At 33.9% G+C, this 21,445-nt stretch overlaps 3 protein-coding genes across 3 annotated transcripts in view; 2 read left to right on the top strand and 1 right to left on the bottom strand.

The window, feature by feature from the left end:
* Positions 1–8,133: 8,133 nt before the first annotated feature.
* Positions 8,134–17,086, top strand: LOC109192868 (eukaryotic peptide chain release factor GTP-binding subunit-like). Its single transcript, XM_019343579.1, has 6 exons — positions 8,134–8,344; positions 9,145–9,621; positions 9,723–10,601; positions 14,434–14,550; positions 15,313–15,789; positions 15,891–17,086. The coding sequence occupies exons 2-6, from the start codon at positions 9,160–9,162 to the stop codon at positions 16,770–16,772; spliced, it is 2,817 nt and encodes a 938-aa protein (XP_019199124.1). The 5' UTR covers positions 8,134–8,344; positions 9,145–9,159; the 3' UTR covers positions 16,773–17,086.
* LOC109192861 (elongation factor 1-alpha-like) overlaps positions 14,473–21,445 on the top strand; it is a 29,392-nt gene continuing 22,419 nt past the window's right edge. Inside the window, exon 1 of the mRNA XM_019343574.1 lies at positions 14,473–14,546. The gene's annotated coding sequence lies outside the window, so the exon portion shown is untranslated. The remainder of the gene's footprint in view (positions 14,547–21,445) is intronic.
* Positions 17,225–21,040, bottom strand: LOC109192864 (exonuclease V, chloroplastic). The gene is made up of 8 exons (XM_019343576.1): positions 20,546–21,040; positions 19,916–20,020; positions 19,044–19,165; positions 18,363–18,512; positions 18,056–18,209; positions 17,792–17,868; positions 17,473–17,694; positions 17,225–17,435 (listed from the first exon to the last, which is right to left on the bottom strand). The coding sequence occupies exons 1-8, from the start codon at positions 20,930–20,932 to the stop codon at positions 17,357–17,359; spliced, it is 1,296 nt and encodes a 431-aa protein (XP_019199121.1). The 5' UTR covers positions 20,933–21,040; the 3' UTR covers positions 17,225–17,356.

The raw sequence follows: 21,445 nt of genomic DNA, 5'->3' as shown, positions 1-21,445 counted from the left end.
CCAGTTAAGACTTAAGACACACTATGCGATTAACCTCCTCCACCTAATCTTTATAAAGATGGGGCTCTCGAGATTGGGGTGCAATCCTTTTATATATATATATATATATATATATATATATATATATATATATATATATATATATAAGAGTTCATTCAGTTACTCTAGTTTATGTTCGTATTTCTATGTTTATTGAGTTGAATTAATATTATATTGTACTATCATTTTTATATTAAGGGTTCGTTTGGAAAGCAGAAAAATGTTTTCTGGAAAATGAGTTATTTTTCGGAAAACGTTTTCCTTTCTCGTGTTTGGCTGCACAACAGAAAACTGTCTTTGTGTGTTTGGCTCATTTTCTGGAAAATGATGTAGAATTGTATAATTAAACATTTTATATAATTAATTATTTTGTTTAAAATATATTAAATTTACAATAATATTATAAATAATAATATTTATTTTTAAATCAAATATTATTATTTATTAAAAAATTAAAAAAATAACAAAAAAAAATACATAAACCCTCTCTGGTTCCGCCGTTCTCTCTGGTTTCTGGCGGAAACCAGAGAGGATTGTTATCTGGTGTCCGCCATGGTTGCCAAATGGATATAGGGTTGGGTTTGAGAATTGGGGGAATCCACAGTGTTAGTTGTTGTTGTAGACAGAGACAAAGGTGGTTGTTGTTGTAGACAGACGAAGGTGGTTGTTGTTGTAGACAGACGAAGGTGGTTGTTGTTGTAGGCCAAAGAAGTCTTCCGGAAAATGACTTCCCCTAAAAAAAAAAAAAGGGGAAGTCATTTTCCCGAAAATTGAGCTCATTTTCCATTGACCATGTCTCATTTTCCTTTGACTTCTCATTTTCCAACCTAGCCAAACACCAAAAATCCGAAAAATGATTTCCAGAAATCATTTTCCGGATTTCCAAACACACCCTAAATAAAATTATCCTTACATCGTTAAACTTTCATTTGTATATATTAAATGCTACCATTCTAAAAGTATTGCTTTAGCAATTATTAATCATAACATAATTATTACACAAATTATCAGCTATACTTTTTAATAATATACAAATTCTGCAACTATGTATTTTTAGTGATATAAATGTTGCCCCTCAATTTTTAAAACGTGGCATATATTAGCTCTCTCTTGAATTATTAATGGTGTAAATGTGGTTTACATGCTATTTTCCATGTTCGAATACCACGTTTCTTTCCTCCATTTTTCTTTCTTTGTTTGTTCTCCTTCCACCGACAATAATGTTTCTCCTTCGTCCTATTAGGGGAGAGGCAATATATGTCACGTTTTGAAAATTGAGGGACAATATTTACACCACTAATAATTCAAGGGTGACATTGATAATTGACATATTTTTTTAGGGGCATAAATTACATTTTTTCCTTTAAAGAAAAAAACAAAAGCATTTCAATATAACTATGATTTTAACATTGAATATATACTAGTATTCGACATTTATTTTTACACACACTACGAATAGAAAAGACTAGTATAAAATAATAAATATATACTTTCACAATCAATTTAAATTTTCAAAGTTGCAGTCAAGTGAAAATACATTATTCAACTAACATATTACAAAATTTAACATTTTTTGATAGCCATGCATCTCTAAAAATTATTTTTATTGAATATCAAGTAAATGTCAACCTGTTTGTATTTGTCACCTTTCAAAATTGGCAAGCAGTTTGAAATTGTGTACTGAAAATTTGCATTTCATTTTGTTTTTCTTTTGACGGCAACCATAAAAGTCAATTTACATACCTTTCGATAGATGTATGAAAGCATCATTCGAGCAACAAAAGAACCAAGATCATTGACCCTGCAGATTAATTATTTATTTTCACCTTCCTTTTTTGTTTAGCTTTAGATGTTTTCTTTATGAGTACTAATTATGTCTTGTGTCTCCCTTAAAACGCGTTTTAGTTACCTACACTACTTAATCATTTGTCCCGACACTTAGCTTGTAACTCTCCCATGGGACCATGGGGGGAATCATTGATTGATGCCAAATTGTTCAACCTTCTTGTGAAAAATCTTGGATCAAAGAACATCCCATTTGCTAATAGTCATATCAAATATAATTATGTTTGAATCCAGCAGTTTGTTAGATAGTTTGTAAATATATAGATTGTTTTAAGGTGTGTATGTTTAAAGTTTAAGGTGTGTAAGTTTATAGTTTAATGTGCGTAATTTATAGGTTAAGGTGCGTAATTTTATAGTTTAAAGTGCGTATATTTAAAGCTTAAGATGTGTCACTTTCTAGTTTAAGGTGCATCGGTTTAACTCTTAAGGTGCGTACGTTTATAGCTTAAGGTGCGTCAGTTCGAGACACTTGATCATTTGCATCCATGTTGCCAGGAAGCGCATTTAAAAAAAAATTCCTTCAATTTGAACCGTTGATCTAGATTAGATCAACGGCTTAGATCTCACCATATTTTTCACCTGGGAGAAGTTTCACACGTGAACCATCTCATATATATATGTGTGTGTGCGCGCGCGAAACTTTATAAAGAGAAATGATTCGTATGTCCTTCTCACGTGATTTGGTTGTATTCTGCAATACGTCCATAAGGGAATCCTATCTCAAAAATATTTTCAAATAATTCAATGACGATGGATTAATCCAAAACACGTAACATTTACACTTTTTTTAAAAAATTGAACCACTTTTTTAAGAGTTCTAAGAGCATTGAAACATCGATTTCTTAAGATACAATAGATTGCTACAATTTATTTAAGCACTCAAATAAATTGTATGACAAATTAAACTTGAATATATAAAAAGAACACTTCGAATCACTATATGAGCGAAGTATTGGCATAAATTTAGAGGGCATAGTAAGAGTTCCATAGCAATGAAAATTTGCAGAAATTTGAAGTGTGAAAAGTTTTAAAACATTTTGCCCAACACAATGTGTTTATAAGGAATTATTACTAATTCAACTCACATTTCTTATTCTAGGGATCACTTTAAATACCAATTTATATATGCTAATTTTTCCTACTTTAGGTGCCGCAGCATTATTTGTCGGCAAGTAATATTAGATTGAGGTGTCGATTGTTTCGGTCTAACCGAATATCTCTTGTTTGATCATATACATAATGGGACAACAAAACAAATGAAAAAGTATGCATTTCAAACAACAAAAATTGACAATTCATATTGTTGTTATGTGTGTGTGTATATATATATATATATATATATATATATATATATATATATACACACACTTATTATACAATGATCAATGATGGATGTAGATTTAGCATGTTCAATTCAAGATTTTTTAATATTATAAACTCGATATTCACTAATTATATTGAAATTAAATTAAAAGAATTTGTTTTAACACTTATTACTTTTTGGGATGGCAAGGGGAAATTAAGTCACAATCATTATCCCAAGGTATATATTGTGTACACACCACTTTTATATAATAGCTCGCAAAATTCTACTAATGATGTGCATTGGGTAAACTTGTAATAACTTACAAGATCATATACAACTGGTTCAACCTAAAGAGTATTTGCAAGAACTAAACTCGTGATCTTTTAGTACAAGATTCATTACTTAACCACTCGATAATCACTCATTTCTGACACTTATTGCTTTATTATGTACGGAGTAGTATAAAGTAAGATAAATTGAAGGGTCCTTATTATTGAGCTTTAATTTCCATGCATGCATTAGTCCTTTTACACTGCACTTGAAATTTTATAGTTGACTGTGTAGGGGAAGGATAATATGTGGTGTCCCTTTGGTGAAAGTGTGAAACAACTTAAACTTATTATTTTAAGTCATCTCCAACCCATTACACCAAATTCTGCACTAAATTTTACATCAAAAAAAATATTCACAACATATTCTTACACCAAATTTTATTCACCTCCAACCCATTACACCAAATTCTATTTCTACACTAAAATAATTTATTTTTTCTCATAAATTAAAACTTTAATTTTTTACTTTAATAATAATTTGTTTTCAACCGTTGGATTAAATCTCAACCATCTTAATCAGTTTAATTTTATAAAAATTATGTTTGATGTACTTTAATTTTAATTAATCTATATATAATATTAGGCTTTTATGCTTATGTATTTAACAAAATATATTATAATTTCGGATGTATTCAATTTAATTTTATGAAAATTATGTTTTGTGTACTTTAATTTTTAATTAATCTATATATAATATTAGGCTTGTTTTAATCGTCTTGATGCAATCTTTCAAATGATATAATTTATTTTTAATTATTCAAATTTTATGTTTATGTATTTAACAAAATATGTAAATCCATAAAAACAAAATAGGGATACAAAATGAATTAATAAAAAAACAATGGGCAAAGTTGGAATAAAATAGTTTACACTATTTTGGCGTAAAGCTACAGTGCAGCGCCAAGTATGGCGCTGCACTATAGACAATCACCAAAATGGAGCCCACTTTGGCGCCTTCACTGGAGAAGGTTCAGCGCCAAAATGGGCGCCATTTTGGAGTTGGTGGGCATTTTGCCGCTCCGCTGGAGTTGGCCTTATACTTCATAATTGTGGATTATTGGTCATAATTATAACCAGGTAACCACCATTGCCAGCATGATTGCAATCATTAGTGGACCACGGTCCAAAAATACATAAAATACATTATTCGATATAATTCATAAAATACATTATCTTACTTCAGAAATTTCATTATTTTAACACATATAAAGTACATTATTCTAACTCATAAAATACATTATCTTACTCCAAAATGTTCATTATTCTAACACACGCGGAACAATTTTTTAATTTTTTTTTAAACATCAAAATGACGTCATTTTGAACTGTGGTCCACACAACTATAATTTGCTATCTACGTGACTAAACATGATAAGAATAAAAATTTTATTTTACAACTCACAATAGTTGGTAGATGAGAAATTTGTAATTTTAGTAATTAACACATCTAGAGCATGGAATCATTGTGCTTAGGAGTAGATAATAAACTTTTGGAGTAAAATTTTAATAAATTAATTTGGTTAACCTTAAAAATTTTAATTTGTTTAGTATAAAGCATGATAGACCAAATTGGCTAGCCCAAAAGCCAAGTGGGATAACTTTGTTTTTTCTTGGCTTTGGGTCAATCATGTTTTTAGTGGGAATTAAACATCTCCTACCATTAGGGCAAATTATGCTATGCATCCGTATGCACCCTGCATGGTGCATACAGATGCAAAAAAAAAAACGTCGTTTTGTATAAAATGCGTGCCTTACTTAAAAAAAAAAAAAAAATTAGTTTCGATTCTCAACAACAACATGATGTTATTCATTTTTAGTTCATTCATTTTGAATTTTTTAGTTATGAAATTATGGAAGTGTAGTTATGCAATTCTGGAAGTGTAGTTATGCAATTCTGGATGTGTAGTTATGAAGTTATGGATGTGTAGTTATGCAATTCTGGAATTATAGTTATGCAATTATGGAAGTATAGTTATGCAATTCTGGATGTGTAGTTATGCAATTCTGGATGTGTAGTTATGAAGTTATGGATGTGTAGTTATGCAATTATGGAATTATAGTTATGCAATTATGGAAGTATATTTATGCAATTCTAGATGTGTAGTTATGCAATTCTGGAAGTGTATGCAATTTTGGAAGTGTAGTTATGCAATTATGGATGTGTAGTGAAATTATGGATGTGTAGTTATGCAATTCTGATATTTTTTTTTAAAGTTAGACGCCAAAACGACGTCGTTTTTGCATTCGAATGCACCATGCATGGTTCATACGGATGCAGAGTATAGCGCTCCTACCACTAGAGCAAGATTTGTGGTGTAGGGTGACTTTTAAACCCGCATGTTTGAACATATACTACAATGTAATAGAGTCAGTAGCATTCAAAAAAAGTTAAGCCCCGCATGTTTTAGAGTTGAAATTTAAAATTAAAGAGTTGCATTGATTAAATGATATCTTAAATTTATATTTATTATTATTAATATAAAAGTGCTAATTTTTTAAAATTGAAAATATATAACATTAATTTTAAAATGAAACGTATCAACCAAATCAAAGTGGGCTGCCCCCAGTATCGAATTAGATTTAAAATTTTAACTAAAATTCTAAGGAACTTTATTAGATGGAAATGGCTTGAAACATGTCCAATAAATTTTTGAAAATTTTTCGATATGAAAGCGCTTTCAAAATATAATAAAGAAGTTATTACTTTCCAAAATCTTACACCGTACCATAGGATACAATTTATTTAGACAACGTTGTAGTTTGATGGGTTAAAGAAAACAACGTCCAATACAAACTTGTTGGGCTTCCAAACCCATTATTCAATAACCCTTTAAAAAAAATTCAATAACCCTTTAAAAAAAAAATCAATAACCCATTTGGAAGCTAGATAACAAATTATGTTGTGGAGGTGGACACTAAGACTATATGGTCTAATGGTACTTGGGTTAGACTTTCATTTGAAAAGTTGTGAGTTTAAGTCTCAGTAGAGATTCTAAAATTGTTTATAATTATAAATATATAGTATTCTATAATTATGAACACATAATTTTGTAATTATGAATAAAAAGATTCAATAATTGTGAATATGATGTTCAAAAATTATGAATATATAGCTTTATAATTATGAACATATAGTTCAGTAATTATAAATATAGAGTTCTGTAATTGTGAATATAGAGTTCAATAATTATGAATATATAACTTTATAATTATGAACATATAGTTCAGTAATTATGAACATATAACCGTGTCCACGTTGCAAGGTGGACACGGTTCCACAGCATAACGATTGGAAGCTAAGTTATTTCTGCATGCATAAAATACAATGGTATAGGTCACTATGGAGATAAGGGTTGTGGGAAGGAGAGATTTATTCTTTACAGAGACTGTTCTCTATGGAAAATAAAACTTTTGAAAATTTATGAAATTGCTCAACAACTTCGATATTTTAAGTTTTTCTTAATTCATGTTGTAGTATGGTCTAAACCTAGTCTGAATTTACTATAGGGGGTGTTTGGTTCAAGGATTTAGGGTTTAGTGAGGGTATGACACTTTTACTTCCATATATATATATATATATATATATATATATATATATATATATATATATAATATCAAGTTTTGTTATGGGGTGGGGCTTTAGTATATTAAAAATGTACTTTTTGTTATGATACACACAACATTGTGTGGACCGACAAATTATACTGTGCAACCGTGTGCACCATATTACAAAAATAACGTCGTTTTATTTTTTTTTTTAAAAAATCATTTTCGATTGGCGTTAGTTACGTAAACACATGTTCATAATTTTATAATTTCACATTCTAAATGTATAGTTATGAAATTATAGATGTGTAGTTATGCATTCAATTCTGAATATATAGTTATGAAGTTATGGATGTGTAGTTATGCAATTTTAAATGTATAGTTATGAAGTTATGGATGTGTACTTATGCAATTATGAATGTATAGTTATGAAGTTATGGATGTGTAGTTATACAATTCTGAATGTATAATTATGAAGTTATGGATGTGTAGTTAAGCAATTCTGAATGTATAGTTACGAAGTTATGGATGTGTAGTTATGCAATTCTGAATGTATAGTTATGAAGTTATGGATGTGTAGTTATGCAATTATGAATGTATAGTTATGAAGTTATGAAGTTATGAATGTGTAGTTATGAAGTTATGGATGTGTAGTTATGCAATTCTAAATGTATAGTTATGAAGTTATAGATTTATAGTTCAAATTATGCACAACATAACGCCTTTAACGGCAATCGAAATTGATTTTTTCTTTTTTTAAGTTAAACGTCAAAACGACGTCGTTTTTGCAACCATGTACACCAGACATGATACACACGGTTGCACAGCATAACGCTTCGTGTGGACCATGGTTCACAGAATAATTTGCCCTTATTAGGGCATCTAAAATAGTTCTCCTTTTTTCTTCCAAAATTGTGAGTCCAACTCTTCAATATCATCTTATAATAATAATTAATAAAGTATACAAATATCCAATCAAATGCCCCTAAAATAATATTTTTATAAAGGAAGTACAAACGAGCATGAAAAGCAGGATACTGTTCAAACTAGGACTTATTACAAACGAAAATTCTTAGGCTGACAAAAAAGGCACCGCAACTCTGAACCGTCGATCACTAAATCCAACGGCACATGAAAAACCCTAATCTCAAGACACCACCTGAACTTGATTTATAAGCTCCTCATCGCCTCTCTTCACTCTCTCGCTCTTATTCCTCTCAGCGTTCTCCAGTCCAGAGTCCTCTCCGTCTCTCTCTTTCCCTGCATCTCGTTATTGGTATGCCTTTCTGTAGTTATTTGTTTTTTTTTTCATATCATACTTGTTCATGATGTTTATATGGTCTACTTGCATATCGCTATGTTTAAATAACTTGATTTATGCTGAATTAATATTAATATCTATGATGCTGCTTTGCTCGCTGTTTACTTGAGATCAAAATCGTAGTGATTAGAATCTGCTTGAGCTGATTTGCATGCTACTTTTGGAACTGATCGATAGATCTGCTTAGTTTTGGATGTAGTTGTATTTATATATCTGTTTGAGTGTAATCGTATGAGGTTGTATGCAATTATGTGGCGAACTTTTTGGATCTCATCGATTTATTATGTCTTTAGCTGTTTTATTGGATATCGGACTAGCTTTCAATCGTGTTGGTATCGTGTGATTTGGATAGTGAGCACAGAATCTAATTTTGTTACTAAAATTGAAGCTGTTGTTGTTTGACCCCATTAGAGTTTGAATATTCCTTAATTTTCCTGTGATGAACTGAATTTGTTAGTTGTCTAGCACTTCTTTGTATGAGTCCTCACTGAAACTGTTTATTTGAGAACTAGTTTGATTTTTAACTAATTTTCTTGATATATTATTAACTGTTTGTTTCCACACATTCTAGTTGGGTTATTGCTAAAAATGTTGGTTTGATACTTATCCTTTGAATCCTTTGAATTTTTTGATAATTCAAGTTATTTAAATGTATTATTTAAACTATTTTTTGTCTAACCTGCAATTTTGTATAATTGTATTTCATGTGAATAAGCCATTAAAATGTTTTTTGTTTTTCTCTTTAACTATCGCAGATTTTATTGAATAGAATGGGTAAGGAGAAGGTTCACATTAACATTGTGGTCATTGGCCACGTCGACTCTGGTAAGTCGACCACTACTGGTCACTTGATCTACAAGCTTGGAGGAATTGACAAGCGTGTTATTGAGAGGTTTGAGAAAGAAGCTGCTGAAATGAACAAGAGGTCATTCAAGTATGCCTGGGTGCTTGACAAGCTCAAAGCTGAGAGGGAACGTGGTATCACCATTGATATTGCCTTGTGGAAATTTGAGACCACCAAGTACTACTGCACTGTCATTGATGCCCCTGGACATCGTGACTTTATCAAAAACATGATTACTGGTACCTCACAGGCAGATTGTGCTGTCCTCATCATTGACTCCACCACTGGTGGTTTTGAGGCTGGTATTTCCAAGGATGGACAGACCCGTGAGCATGCTTTGCTTGCTTTCACCCTTGGTGTGCGGCAAATGATTTGCTGCTGTAACAAGGTTAGCTTTAGATTATCTATGAGTTGGTAACATATGAAATGTATCTACTATCCATTTTATTAAATGATGATATCTAACCTTGTTTACTTTGGTTTCTGCAGATGGATGCCACTACCCCCAAATACTCGAAGGCCAGGTACGATGAAATTGTGAAGGAAGTCTCATCCTACATGAAGAAGGTGGGATACAACCCTGACAAGATTCCATTTGTTCCCATCTCTGGTTTTGAGGGAGACAACATGATTGAGAGGTCAACCAACCTTGACTGGTACAAGGGACCAACCCTCCTTGAGGCACTTGACCTGATCCATGAGCCCAAGAGGCCATCTGACAAGCCCCTCCGACTTCCACTTCAGGATGTGTACAAGATTGGTGGTATTGGTACTGTCCCTGTGGGTCGTGTGGAGACTGGTGTCCTGAAGCCCGGTATGGTTGTTACATTTGGACCTTCTGGTCTTACCACTGAAGTTAAGTCTGTTGAAATGCACCACGAAGCCCTTCAGGAGGCACTTCCTGGTGACAATGTTGGGTTCAATGTGAAGAACGTTGCTGTGAAGGATCTTAAGCGTGGTTATGTTGCCTCAAACTCTAAGGATGACCCAGCCAAAGGAGCTGCGAGCTTCACCTCTCAGGTCATCATCATGAACCACCCTGGACAGATCGGTAATGGATATGCTCCTGTGCTGGACTGCCACACCTCCCACATTGCAGTCAAGTTTGCTGAGCTTTTGACCAAGATTGATAGACGGTCTGGTAAGGAGCTGGAGAAGGAGCCCAAGTTCCTGAAGAATGGTGATGCTGGTATGGTGAAGATGCTTCCCACCAAGCCCATGGTTGTTGAAACCTTCTCTGAGTACCCACCACTTGGTCGTTTTGCTGTGAGGGACATGAGACAAACGGTTGCAGTTGGTGTTATCAAGAATGTTGACAAGAAGGACCCAACTGGTGCCAAGGTTACCAAGGCTGCTCAGAAGAAGAAGTGAGCATGTGTTGCTATTGAATCTCTTCTTTAAAGGACTATCTTTTTTTATCTGCTTTTGTTATTTAAATTTTGATAAACTTTTAAGACTTTCTGATATAGCCCTTTGTAAGACTTTTTATTATATGGCTCTAGTTGCTCATTCCATTGTGCCCTGCCTTGCAACCAATGATTCTTATAGTGGGAGCAATTTTGTGTTTACTTGGTTGCTTAACGGGCAGTGATGGAAGCTTATCTGGATGCCATTTATTTATACTCGTCTACTGTTTTAGATATGTGCAGACTTTTGTCGGTTAAAACAGTTTCAATTAAGTGTGCAATTATTCCAACTTTGGTATTTTACTCTTTTTTTTTTTTTTTTTTTTTTTTTTTTTTTTTTTTTTTTGTCTCCCTCTTTACGATTCGGTTTGTGGTGAATGTCGATTTTTAACGAGATAAAAGAGTTGAGTGCTTGAGAGAATTCGTAAGGGGCTATTTGGTATTCCAATCTGTAATGGCGCACGGTTTTTCTAATATTGGCGCACGGTTTTTCCAATATTGGCGATGTTTTAATTTGTTCACGAGGAATATGGTCCCTTTCGAAGTAGGGAAGTTAAAGGTGTAACTTCATAAAGAACTTGAACCAAATTTCCTGGAATTTATGGAATAGGTTGTCCAGTTGTTTTCAGTGATGTTTACATTACATAACAATATATCATATGAATCATTTTATTCTTATCTAAATTTGGATATATTGACTAACTTGACCTTGAAATGAGCAGGCAAGCTCTTTAGTCTCTAAACCGTCATGTTGGAAGCTTGGGGAGATGCTTCCGCCGTTGCAGTGAGAGAGAGGTGCATGCGCTGCAGGATTGATAAAATAAGAATATGTTTATCATGAAAGATCATCTATTGTGATATGACATGGCATGGCAATATGGCATCTCTTATTTTTTATTTTTCTTTCCTTTTAACTTTTTTTAAAAAGGAAAATTGGGCATATATTAATTCAGAAAATTCAGAATAAAGTCAGGTGGGATAATATCCCAAATACAGAGAGAGATCCTGTCCATAAGTATGACAAGATTTTGCTAAAGTGTGAGCAATAACATTAGCAGTTCTAGGAACGAAAAAAAGCAAGTAAAAAAACAAAAAATTCATTAAACGCTTGCAATCCATGGTTGCAAAACCAATATAAAAATAAATTGGGACACAAGTGTCAAATAGGCCCATTAACTACTACGAAGTGCTCAATTTCCACCATGAACTAAATTAAGTGTCAAATAAGTCTATCTACCAGCTAAATTCATTCAATTGACCTTTTTTACAGGTTACCAACAGGTTGCCTATTTAATTATTAAAATAAATAATTAATTTTTTTCAAAAAATAAATAAATAATTAAAAAAAAAAAAAAGAAGAGAGAACAGCCACCGGCTGTCCTCGCCGGACAGCCGGTGGCTGCCATTTCAAAGACAACCGTGGCTGTCTAATATGAGGTCCAGATCTGGACCTCAAAGGCCGGGAACGAGGGCGGCGGCCATGGCCGCCGCCCTCGTTCCATACGGCCATGGACGGCCATGGCCGTCCCCGGACAACCATGGCCGTCTAAAAAAAATTCGAATTTTTTTTTAGACGGCCATGGCCGTATGGAATGAGGGCGGCGGCCATGGCCGCCGCCCTCGTTCCCGGCCTTTGAGGTCCAGATCTGGACCTCAAACATGAGGTCCAGATCTGGACCTCATATTAGACAGCCATGGCTGTCCGGCTGTCTTTGAAATGGCAGCCACCGGCTGTCCGCGTTGTTCTCTCTCTCTTTTTTTTTTTTTTAATTTTTTTTTTAATTTTTAATTTTTTTGTTTAATTTTTTTAATTATTGATTTTAGTAATTAATAGGCAACCTGTTGGTAACTTGTAAAAAAGGCCAACTGAACAAATTTAACTGATAAATAGACCTATTTGGCACTTAATTTAGTTCATGGTGGAAATTGAACACTTTGCCGTAGTAGATGGGCCTATTTGACACTTGTGTCAATAAATTGGAGCCGTGGTAAGAATACTACTCCGCAGAACACCACAATCTGTGTGCATCGCCGGGATAGGTCCCCTCTTTTCTTTCAATCAAGTCTTGTTAACCAAATTAGACACATAAAATTATATAGATGGATTATTATTATTATTATTTACTAAACTGTTGAAAAATATGTTGTGACAAGTCAAGTTAATAATAAGAATAAGCGAAAAGAATATTATGTTATCAAAACTTGTATATAAAAGGAAAAATTAAAATCGAGAAAGAGGATAAATTTGTAAATATCTTATCATTGTACGGGGAAGAAATTAAAATGTACAAGTTATCAATGCACATTGTTATACCAATGTATTTTATATTATCGTAAGAATCTTAAAAACATTTACTTTTGTATAATTTGCTAGTTGATAAATAATAAAAGTATAATTAGTATAAATACAAATAAGGATATATCCCTAAATCAATAAATATGTGTTGACAATATTTTTGGGTAAGATGATGTAAAATAACATGAAAGCTCAATGTGTAGATATTATACTGTGGACCATGGTCCAATATGTTTTTTTTTTTTTTGTTTTTTTTTTTTTAAATCATTATTGTAAACTAATGTCGGATCACATTATAGATATGTATATTGCAATAATACTTTAACGTTACTATGATAAAACTAATGTATGTACAAAATGAAACAAAAAAAAAAAAACATAATTTATACAATAATATATACTCTCAAATGAACTTAGTATGTAATTAAAATAACATTTTAACGTTACTATAATAAAATTAGTGTATGAAAAATAAAACTAACGTAATAACGTATATAATCCAATGAAATTCCTAAAAAAGAAAATCCAATGAAATTAAAATGTAACTAACCTGCGGAGCGTTATGCTATGGACCCGTGTCCACTATGTGCATGGTGGACACGCTGTATATTTATAATTTCTATATTGTAGATTCATAGTTTCTATACTGTAGATTTATAAAATTTATAATGTAGATTCATAATTTTTATACTGCACATTCATAATTTATGTACTGTAGATTCATAATTTATATACTGTAGATTCATAAAATTTATTATGTAAATTTATACAATACATAAATTATGAATATGCAGTATAGAAGTTATAAATTTACAGTATAAAAATTATGAATCTACATCATAATTTGCCATAACTTGCTAGATGGACCAGCTACAGTAAAAGTTGCCCTCAATGCACAATCGTTATGCTGTGCATCCGTATGCACCATGCATGGTGCATACGGATGCCAAAACGACGTCGTTTTATTAAAAAACGCGCGTCTCCCCTTTAAAAAAAATCCAGGTCCGATTCTCAGCAACAACATTATATTGTTCATTCATTATGGAATTTTAGTTCATAGATTATGGAATTATAGTTCATTGATTATGGAAATATAGTTCATCGATTATGGAATTGTAGTTCATCGATTCTGAAATTTTAGTTTATAGATTATGGAATTTTAGTTCATTCATTCTGGAATTTTTAGTTCATAGATTAGATTATGGAATTATAGTTAATCGATTATGAAATTTTAATTTATATATTGTTGCTGGGAATTGAACCTGATTTTTTTTTTAAGGAGAGGCGCGCGTATTATTAAAACGACGTCGTTTTTGCATCCGTATGATGGTGCATACGGATGCACAGCATAATTTGCCCTCAATGCGGGTCACACTAGGATTCCAACGAAAACCCACGACTGACCAAAAAGGCACTGCACTTATGGACCGTCGATCATTAAATCCAACGGCCCATGAAAAACCCTAATCTCACTACACTCCCTGCACTTGATTTATAAGCTCCTCATTGCCTCTCTTTGGTCTCTCCCTCATTCGGACTCTCATTAAGTCTTCTCAAGGCCAGAGTCCTCCCTTTCACTCTCTCTCTATCTTTCCCTGCATCTCGATATCGGTATGTGTTTCTGTTATTTTGGTTTTCATACATGCTCGTGATGTTTATATGGTCTATGAATCGATATCAGATATGTTTAAGTAACTTGATTTTTTGCTTAAGTAGTTGTATTAATCAAATGATGTTACTGTGCTAGCTGTTTATTTGAGTTAACATTCGTAGTGATTAGATTCTGCTTGAGCTGATTTACATGTTACTTATGGAACTGATCGGTAGATCTGCATAGATTTTTGTGTAATTGTATCTATAGATCACTTTTGAGGTGTAAATCTATAAAGGATGTATGATATTATGCGGTTGCTTTTTGGAATCACATCGATTTATATATTTATCTTAAAGCTATGTGATTGGATTTAGGACCGGCTTTCAATCATGTTGGTGTTGTATGATTTGGATATTGAGCTCTGAATCTAACGTTATTAAAATTGAAGCGTTTGTTGCCTGATGCGTTTTGAATATTTTTAAATTTTTAATTTTCCAGTGGTGAACTGAATTTGATTACTGCATAGCAGATGTCTAAAGGTGTGATTGATGAAGCTGTTTATTTGTGTGTTACTTGGTTTTTATTAAATTTTCTTGGTATAGTAACTGTTGACATGTTGTCAACCCCAATCTAGAGGGTTTATTACTAAAAATTGCAGGCCCTGGTTGGAATTTTTTGATAATTTAAGTCATTTACATATGCTATTTATATTATGTTTTTTTGCCTGTAATTTTATATTTCATGTGTATCGGCTGTTAATTGTTTTCTTTTTACATTTTGCAGTTTTTATTAAATAGGATGGGTAAGGAGAAGGTTCACATTAACATTGTGGTCATTGGCCATGTCGACTCTGGTAAGTCGACCACTACTGGTCACTTGATCTACAAGCTTGGAGGAATTGACAAGCGTGTTATTGAGAGGTTTGAGAAAGAAGCTGCTGAAATGAACAAGAGGTCATTCAAGTATGCCTGGGTGCTTGACAAGCTCAAAGCTGAGAGGGAACGTGGTATCACCATTGATATTGCCTTGTGGAAATTTGAGACCACCAAGTACTACTGCACTGTCATTGATGCCCCTGGACATCGTGACTTCATCAAAAACATGATTACTGGTACCTCACAGGCAGATTGCGCTGTCCTCATCATTGACTCCACCACTGGTGGTTTTGAGGCTGGTATTTCCAAGGATGGACAGACCCGTGAGCATGCTTTGCTTGCTTTCACCCTTGGTGTGAGGCAAATGATTTGCTGCTGTAACAAGGTTAGCTTTAGTTTATCTATGAGTTGGTAACATATGAAATGTATCTACTATCCATTTTATTAAATGATGATATCTAACCTTGTTTACTTTGGTTTCTGCAGATGGATGCCACTACCCCCAAATACTCGAAGGCCAGGTACGATGAAATTGTGAAGGAAGTCTCATCCTACATGAAGAAGGTGGGATACAACCCTGACAAGATTCCATTTGTTCCCATCTCTGGTTTTGAGGGAGACAACATGATTGAGAGGTCAACCAACCTTGACTGGTACAAGGGACCAACCCTCCTTGAGGCACTTGACCTGATCCATGAGCCCAAGAGGCCATCTGACAAGCCCCTCCGACTTCCACTTCAGGATGTGTACAAGATTGGTGGTATTGGTACTGTCCCTGTGGGTCGTGTGGAGACTGGTGTCCTGAAGCCGGGTATGGTTGTTACATTTGGACCTTCTGGTCTTACCACTGAAGTTAAGTCTGTTGAAATGCACCACGAAGCCCTTCAGGAGGCACTTCCCGGTGACAATGTTGGGTTCAATGTGAAGAACGTTGCTGTGAAGGATCTTAAGCGTGGGTATGTTGCCTCAAACTCTAAGGATGACCCAGCCAAAGGAGCTGCGAGCTTCACCTCTCAGGTCATCATCATGAACCACCCTGGGCAGATCGGTAATGGATATGCTCCCGTGCTGGACTGCCACACCTCCCACATTGCAGTCAAGTTTGCTGAACTTTTGACCAAGATTGATAGACGGTCTGGTAAGGAGCTGGAGAAGGAGCCCAAGTTCCTGAAGAATGGTGATGCTGGTATGGTGAAGATGCTTCCCACCAAGCCCATGGTTGTTGAAACCTTCTCTGAGTACCCACCACTTGGTCGTTTTGCTGTGAGGGACATGAGACAAACGGTTGCAGTTGGTGTTATCAAGAATGTTGACAAGAAGGACCCAACTGGTGCCAAGGTTACCAAGGCTGCTCAGAAGAAGAAGTGAGCATGTGTTTTTTAATGAGAATTTCTCCTTTGAAGGAGCGCCTGTTTTATTTGCTTTAATTGGTTAAATTTTGATAAACTTTAGACTCTTTCTGGTATGGCCCTTTGTAAGACTTTCTGATATGGCTCTGGTTAGTCATTCCATTATGCCCTGCAACCAATAGTTCTTATATTTGTTGAGCAATTTTGGTTTACTTGGTTGCTGAATGGGTTATGATGGTAAGCTTTCTGGATGTCATTTATTATACCCATCTGCTATTTTCGATGAGGGCAAGACTATTGTGGGTAAACAGTTACAATTACGTGTGTGTTTTTAATGACTCGTCTTATTTTTGTCTTCTTTTTTCCCTCCCAAGTTTGGTTTCGGTTTCATAGTTTTGTTTTGCAATTTTTTTGCCGAAAATTAAAAAGATGAATTCTCTTTACAAAAAACTAAGAGATTTGGCGATCAAGTTTGTTAACACTTGCCATTTTTGCTTCACAAAATCACTTTGCCAAATTAGGGCTATATTCAGTTCGTTCAACAAGAATCTTTTACAACAAATCTTCTTATAAATTACACAACCACAGGATAAGAATGAATTTTCAAAGCTCTGTGCTGAAGTTGTTTGTTCTTGAGAGATGGTTAGTTGATGTTGAAGATGAAGATGGTTTATTTATGTTCGATGAGAACCTCTTCCTCAAATACTCAAGTTTAGTTGTGTGTCTTATCTTGCAAACTTGGTAAACCAGCGTTTCCCGCTGGACAGACTTCAGCAAATTTGCAACTCTTGCATTTCCAACGCTCCTCCATGGGAGTACAAATAGCTTCACGATCACCACGCCAGAATTCTAAACAACACTGTATTTGACTCTTCACCCAATCTGAATCGTGTGCAAACTCATCTTCACCAAGAAACGATTGATCTTCTTGCAATTCATACCTTTAAAATCAAATAGTAAAAGCAGAAAAAGGTCACAAATGAATACATCGAATGTTCTGTGTTGAAGTTTCCAACTTATACCAATACACACACCAACCTCAACAACAGCTTGTCATGTGCTCGTGGAAGCATAGAACAAGCATTTCGAAAATATCCCATGAGTTCACCGAGAGTCTGGAAGGGAGAGGAAAAAAACACCGAAAAGCTTCCATTTAGGTGGTGTCTACATAGTAATTGCAGTACTACTTATTACTGCCCTTCTGCGTGAGTTATTAATTACTTCATGCCGTTCATGGACCAACAAATTCAAAATTTATTTAGTCTTACTCATTGTATTTAAGCGCGGGAGATTTTAGTTTACCTCTGCTGGAAAGCCTGAATTGTTTGTATTCTCTCGAATTTCAGCAGATAAAATACGGTTCGGATTTAATGAGAAGAAATCAAAGAACCGTCCAGAGGGAAATTTATCAGCAACCACGTTATCCCAGAGGAGCTTGTAGCACATTAATTGAAGCCTGCCATGAGAAGAAGGTTAATTAATTGTTATGTAAGATCATATTAACTAACATCTTCCCCTAACAACTTGGTTGAAAGGATTTTTTTTTTTTTTTTTTTTTAATAAATCATGATTAATCCCTAGATTAACAACTCAAGCCATAAGCTTATACCTTCCATTCCTACGCTGTGGTTCAGAAGGAAGAGTAGCTCGCACACGTGTTTTCGTGTCAACTAAGATGGGGAATCTGTCATTTTCTTCTGTAGGCATTCGTATTTCATCTATCACTCCAACCATCCATACTCCTTCAGCAAAGCCTATTCTGGTGATCCAAATAATTTACTCCGTCAAATATTTAAAAAGAACTACGCTAATTGCAAAATTTTGTTATATATATATATAAATTAAAAAAAAAAAAAAAAGATAGAATATTTCATAAAACTAGGTAACAAAAGCATATTTTTTATTGCAAAAGTGAACAGAGAGATTAGAGGTGGACGGAAAATGTTCCAACTCATTTTGTAGATTGATACACATTTGCATTTCTTCATGTCATTAAAAGTACATTGACAATGTACAGCAACCAGCAAATGGATTGGGCCGTAAAAAACATCATCAGATAAAAATGATAATTCCATCTAGAAGTTCATCCTAGTTTTCAAATACATATATTCCAAAAACAAGTCCACACCAACATTGTATCTAAAGTCTAAAGATTTAAAATATAACCCTCAAATCCAGGATGGATTTTAGCACTATCTTTTCACAGAAAGGTTTCGTGTCATATTACCATTTCCTTCTTATTGAAGACAAGGAAATGAGTTTGCAATAATGCAAGGTGATATAGACTTACATGGGTAATTCACGTGTCAACCCGTCAAATAATAACTGATTGGCACCAACCATAAAATTAATGATCTTGATTGCCCATACATCTTCCTTGGACTGAGCAGAAACTTTTACTCTTTTGACAACCTGCCAGCGTTTGAAGAAGATGATGATGGTGGTGGAACCGACATGGATATCACAGGAAACACATGAAAACCCCACCTTAATGCTTCACTTTTGAGTCATATTTAACAGAGTAAATTAAAAATAATAATAATAATAATAGCTCCGTTCCACATATAAATACAGACCTTATGAAGCTCACATTGTTCAATCACAATAACATAATGAAAAATAATTATGCATTTTTCACAAAAGAATACTTGCTGCTCCTATCTGCCAGGCTAGACATAATTCACATCAAAGCTAATATTCAATTATAAATGATGTAAACAAACAAATTTGGTTCATCTTAAGACTTGATTATGGCCCTGTTTGGTAAAATAGTTAGCCTATATGCCAATTTTGGCTTATTTGACAACTATTAACTTTTTGATTTGGTTAAAAAATCAATATAAGTGTAACTCCAAAATGCTAAAATTCAAAAAGCTGTTCAAAGCAACTTTTTCAATTAGCTTTTTGAGAAAGGAAATTAAACCAAACAGCTATCAGCTAACAGCTAATTTACCAAACACCTTTCTACAATCAACTAATGTTATCAACTAGTTATACCTCTAATTAACCCAATCAGCTAACAACCATTTACCAAATAGGGCCTATGTAAAAGTCACACACAAGACTCGATAAAAACAGAGTGATAAACATTACAGCATCACATTACTGTCCCATATCACATAAAACACTGAATCTGAAGGCGTATATAAATATATAATATACCTCTTCTTCAAGAACTGCATGTCGTATGCTACCCGCTTTCATAGCTTTACTGACTTCTGGTTTACCAATGAGAAGGAAATATTCCATTTGCTTTTCACACCACTCCTAAGTATAATATGGCAAAATGGACAAAAATAAGTTCCAAAGGAGAAGCAAATCAAATCCAAATTTTAGCAGACCTAAGGTGCCCAACATCATATAATATTAGAAAATGATTTAGTCCCAAGTATGGATTATCATGTAAACACATACATTACAAATGAATTAATGGAATTCAACACAAAATCTAGACTTTCTCAACTTCAATGATCATTGAGATAACCCCCTTAATTGGGAATGAGGATTAGTGAATTAGTCTAAGTATGATAAGGGTTTTAGGAACACAGGTCTAACAAAGAAAAATGATCATTGAGAATTTGAGATCACCATTCAAGCAAAAGTAACCATTTCTTCTATAATATCTAACTAGGAATTATCTCAAATTTAAACAAACACAACAACACAACAAAAGCACATGTTTTTTTTTTTAAATTCAGACAAAATAAATCAAATTTTAGCAGAAAGGGCACAGACCCATTCCATGAAATCCGAACCCAAACAGAATAAAAGAAAATTCAAAGTGTTTTATACTGTGGCAGTAATATCAGTAACAGCCAAGCCTCTCTTTCTCCGAAACCGGTGTAAAAGTGATTGGGTGAACCGGTTCTTCTTCCGGGGACTTGTAATAATCCGATTCCGACCATCCTCAATATCGCCGACCGATGACAAGCCAGTCTCCGTACATCCCGAAAGCTGCCGCTTTGACGTCAGAGTTATGGAGTGGATGGACCTCGCGCTTCTCTGAAACTGAGTCGAAGAAGAAGAAGAACAGGAGAGGGAAGGGCGTGTCGCGGCTAACGCAGCTTCGATAAGAGCCATTTCTTCGTCGCTAATGATCTCTATGGGGATCGGAGGCCGGGGAGAAGGACAGGGTGTGTTATTCAGTTCTATGGCAGACTGAGTCGGCGAGTCGGCCATTTCTGGGGGTGACGAACGAACGGATTCTCCGGCAAGTTACCGTTGCTAACGCCGACAATACAGAAAGAAGCCGTGGATCCCCCATCCCATTTATTTTTTTTAGTTTTTGTTTTTACTATTGTTAATTTCACTTTCATCTTTGAATGTAGTGATTTTTTTAACCTTTGATTTTAAAATTCACCCTAAAAAAATGTTTAAATATGGCACCCGTCATTTTTTTTTTTTTTTTTAAATTGAGTGAAAATAGAATCGCAAAGTTAATATGTGAGAATATGTAAATTTAGCTTAGAGTTGTCAAAATGAGTTTAGTCTGTCATACAATTCGTCTCGTTTTGTCAAAACGGTAAGTTGGACTTTAAATTTTATGTTCCGTATTTTAGCCTTGTCAAATCTGCCTATTATGTATACATTATTAATATTAGTGTATATATACATCATTTTATATGATTATATATAAATATATACGTTTGTTTATTTATTTGTAGTGAAAAAATGTATTAGTAATTAGTACAT

Source organism: Ipomoea nil, unplaced genomic scaffold, assembly GCF_001879475.1.
Source record: "Ipomoea nil cultivar Tokyo-kokei standard unplaced genomic scaffold, Asagao_1.1 scaffold1834, whole genome shotgun sequence".
NCBI lineage: Eukaryota > Viridiplantae > Streptophyta > Magnoliopsida > Solanales > Convolvulaceae > Ipomoea > Ipomoea nil.
This window is presented reverse-complemented; position numbering and strand designations above follow the sequence as displayed.

Bases quoted from the DNA above. Each gene is read 5' to 3' on its own strand.
- LOC109192868 (XM_019343579.1), top strand. From the start codon at position 9,160: ATGGGTAAGGAGAAGGTTCACATTAACATTGTGGTCATTGGCCACGTC. The intron at 9,622-9,722 runs GTTAGCTTTAGA...TGGTTTCTGCAG, and splicing joins TGATTTGCTGCTGTAACAAG to ATGGATGCCACTACCCCCAA. The intron at 15,790-15,890 runs GTTAGCTTTAGT...TGGTTTCTGCAG, and splicing joins TGATTTGCTGCTGTAACAAG to ATGGATGCCACTACCCCCAA.
- LOC109192864 (XM_019343576.1), bottom strand. From the start codon at position 20,932: ATGGCCGACTCGCCGACTCAGTCTGCCATAGAACTGAATAACACACCC. The intron at 20,021-20,545 runs GTATAAAACACT...TATTATACTTAG, and splicing joins TTACTGATATTACTGCCACA to GAGTGGTGTGAAAAGCAAAT. The intron at 17,436-17,472 runs CAACTAAACTTG...GAGGTTCTCATC, and splicing joins AGTTTGCAAGATAAGACACA to GAACATAAATAAACCATCTT.